Source organism: Apium graveolens, chromosome 5, assembly GCF_009905375.1.
Source record: "Apium graveolens cultivar Ventura chromosome 5, ASM990537v1, whole genome shotgun sequence".
In the NCBI taxonomy this organism is placed as follows: Eukaryota; Viridiplantae; Streptophyta; class Magnoliopsida; order Apiales; family Apiaceae; genus Apium; species Apium graveolens.
In genome coordinates, this window is record NC_133651.1 from 34292594 (window position 1) to 34296288 (window position 3695).

Below are 3695 nucleotides of genomic sequence, written 5' to 3' on the forward strand. Positions count from 1 at the left end.
TCAAAATAACGACAAAAAGGCAGGGCAAGTAGATTACATGGTCTGTGTTTATGAGGAGAACCAACACCGTAGCAGCTTTATCGCCTTTTTCATTAGTTTCCATGAGGAGAATTTCTTCAGTAGTTCTTGTGTTTTTGCCAGATATTGAGTCAATTTTTCATTATGTGTCTTGAATTCCCCGCTTATTTGTTTAGAGACTAACTGAGAATCTCCGAATATGTCAATAATTTCAGCTTCAAGGTCTGTCGCTAGTCTTAACCCTGAGATGAGTGCCTCGTATTCGGCGACATTGTTTGTAGCTGGGAATTCAAACTTTAGAGCTTGCTGGACTTTGAATCCCCCCGGACTTATTAAAATAATTCTCGCTCCTGCAGAGTCGGCTGTCGATGATCCGTTGACGAATAGTAACCACGGTCTTAAATGATTTTCGTCGAAGCTCTGGGTTTTAGCTTGGAATTGACACTCGGCAACGAACTCTGAAAGAACCTGGGCTTTTATCGCAGTTCGGGGCTTATACTCGATGTAGAACTGACTTAATTCAATTGTCCACGCAGCAAGTCTACCCGTCATGTCGGGTTTGTGCAGGATCCTCTTTAGGGGTTGATTCGTAAGCACGTGAATCTCCCTTCCCTAGAAATAGTGTCTCAGTTTTCGGCTTGCGATAATTAAGGCATAGACCAATTTTTCTACTTGCGGGTATCTGACTTCGGCATCTCGAAGAGAGTGACTAATGTAGTATACCGGGATTTCTTTTCCTTCATCGACCTGAACCAGTACGGCCGCGACAGTTTCATCGGATGCAGAGAGGTATACCTTCAGAGGCCCTCCAGGTAAAGGTCGAGTGAGGATGGGTGGGCTTGTTAGGAATGCTTTTAGCTCAGAGAGATTCTTTTCGCACTCCTCGCTCCATTCAAAGTGCGAGGACTTGGAAGCTTTCTTTATTACTGAGAAAAAGGGAAGGCATCTTTTTGACGATTGGGGAATAAACCTTCGAAGTGCGGTGATGCAACCGGTTAGTTTTTGTAAATCTTTTACTGATTTTGGATTTTCCATTTCCAAGATTGCTCTTGCTTGAGATGGATCTGCTTCGATACCTCTTTGTGTGACCAAAAAGCAAAGGAATTTTCCGGCAGTAAGACCGAATGAGCATTTAGCCGGGTTTAATCGCATGTTGTTTTTCCTTGCGTTTTCAAATGTTTCGCGAAGGTCTAACACATGGTCAGAGGAAATCTTCGACTTTGTGATCATGTCGTCGACATATATCAGCATGTTTCTCCCGATCTGCGAGGCGAATATTTTATCCATCATCTGTTGAAAAGTAGCTCCGGCGTTGATTAAACCGAAATGCATCACTCGGTAGCCGAAGACTCCCCGGTGTGTGATGAACGCAGTCTACTGCCAGTCTTGTGAGTCCATCTTAATCTGATTGTACCCCGAAAAGGCATCCATAAAAGAGAGAAGTTCATTCCCAGTTGTTGCATCAATGAGTTGATCGATATTCGGGAGTGGGTAAAAGTCTTTAGGACATGCCTTATTTACATCTGAGTAATCGATGCACATTCTCCACTTTTCATTACTTTTCTGGACCAGAACCACATTCGAGATCCATGTGGGGAACTGTATTGGCTCAATGAAACCAGCCTCGAGTAACCTATTGATCTCTTGGTCGATGGCTGCTCTTTTCTCGGCAGAAAATGTACGGTGTCTTTGTCTCACTGGCCTGATATGTTTACTGATGTGTAAAGAGTGTCGGGCGACGACCTCGGGAATTCCAGGCATATCTTTTGGATCCCAGGCGAAAATGTCAGAAAATTCACGGGTAAGGCACGTGATATCTTTCTTTAACTGATCAGGAAGATTTTTGCCGATCCTTGTAGTTTTCTCAGGATTACCTTCGAACACATCAATTTCTTTAGTTTCTTCGACGGGAGAGCAAGAATTGCTAGTGGGCGGGTCAATAAGGTCCCTCGGGTCGATGTCGAGCACTTGATTAACGTCTAATTCTTTGTCTGTCTTTTCTCTTGGAGACACGGTGGTTAAGTAGCATTGTCTTGTTGTTGCCTGATCACCGATCATTTCTCCAACACCGAAGTCTGTGGAAAACTTCATTTTTAAGTGGGAGATAGATGTTATAGCTCGGAGTGCAGTAATCGTTGTTCGCCCCAATATGGCGTTGAAACTTGAGGAAGCACTAATCACGTGGAATTTGACCACTTTCCAAACCTGACAGGGTGGAGAACCAAAAAGCACTGGCATGTCGACGGTTCCTACCACATGGACTTCATTGCCTGTAACCCCGTATAACGGGGTTCGGGAATTTTCAAGTCTTCAATCTCCGATGTCCATTCGGGAAAAAGCATGATGATATAGCACATCGACGTAGCTACCATTATCGACCAGCATTTTCTTAACCGTGTTGTTTCCCACACGCGTTGTGATGACAAGAACATCCTGGTGGCCTTCGATGAGACCGGGACGGTAATCATCGTCGGAGAAAGAGATGACTGGGGAGGGATTCGCTCGAGGGCGTTTAGTTGTCGAGGGATTGACATTAAAAACTTCTCGAGCAAGCTTGCGAGAATTATGGGAGAGGCCCCCGGCGGCTATACCGCCAAAAATGACGTCGATTACACGATCGTCCTCACCTCGATGGTGGCGCTTGGGCTCATCATCGTGTTGTACATAGTGGACTAGTTGTCCTCGATGAATTTTTCCTTCGTTGAAATTGTTGAGTTGAAAACATTGCTCTGTTGTATGGCCAGTATCCTCATGATATTCACAATATCTGGAGCTTGGGGGCCTGCCCGGTTACATGGGTCTTGGAGGACGGTAGTCTGGCTCTGTTTTTAACACTGCCAAAATTGTCGTCTTTTCGGTGTTGAGTTTAGTAAACTCTCTTTCAGATCGATTGCCGGGCTGCCAATCTCTTTCTCTTCTATCCCTCGGAGGAAGATCCTATGTGCGTGGTGGGGTGATCGGCGACGTTCTCGACACCTTTCTCTCGCGGGGGATCGTGGACTATAGCTGCGGCGTCGTTCGTATTTTGACGACCTCCGGGGGGATTGTATGCAGCTTACTGCTTCTTGAAGCATCATGCGATGTTCTATAATCTGGAATGCGGCCTGGAGGGTTTTTGGCCTTTTTTCAAAGATTTCTTCTAAAAGTAGCCCATGCCTGGATTTATCGATACCTGCCGTCAGGAAATTGACAGCCATCTGCTCTATTAAGTCTGGAATTTCTGCTATCTCTTCCCTGAACCGGGTTAAGAAACTCTGGAGACTTTCACCAGAGCGTTGGTGCATTGTCATCAAGGATGCTGTAACTTTGATTCCTTTGTAGTTGCTGGAGAATCGAGCTTGAAACTTGCTTTTCAAAGTTGTCCACGAGTCGATTGACAGGGGTGGCAAGTTACTGTACCATCGGAGAGCCGTGCCTTGAGGGCAAGTGGAGAAAAACTGACACCTAGCGATCTCCGAGTGGCCGAAGAAAGCCATGCGACCATCAAAAGTATTTAGAAATGCTAACGGGTCCGAAGATCCGTCGAAATGATCGAGGGCAGGCGTTTTCAACGTCCTGTCGATGCGTGCTTTTTCAAGAACCAACGACAGGGGGCTTTCAGATACAGTTTCAAATCATGACCGGTTTTTCATTATGGTGCGCATCTGAGCGATTTCCTCTTGCATCTTGGCAAATTC

General features: G+C 45.5%; 1 protein-coding gene across 1 annotated transcript; it reads right to left on the reverse strand.

The window, feature by feature from the left end:
* Positions 1 to 2328: 2328 nt before the first annotated feature.
* On the reverse strand, positions 2329 to 3494 carry LOC141659967 (uncharacterized). The gene is made up of 2 exons (XM_074466917.1): positions 2894 to 3494; positions 2329 to 2747 (listed from the first exon to the last, which is right to left on the reverse strand). Exons 1-2 carry the CDS (start codon positions 3492 to 3494, stop codon positions 2329 to 2331), a joined length of 1020 nt encoding a protein of 339 aa, XP_074323018.1.
* Between the last annotated feature and the right edge of the window lie 201 nt (positions 3495 to 3695).

Coding starts and splice junctions, on each gene's coding strand:
- LOC141659967 (XM_074466917.1), bottom strand. CDS start 3,494: ATGGCTTTCTTCGGCCACTCGGAGATCGCTAGGTGTCAGTTTTTCTCC. Junction 2,748..2,893: donor GGCAATCGATCTGAAAGAGA/GTTTACTAAACT, acceptor GCCATACAACAG/AGCAATGTTTTCAACTCAAC.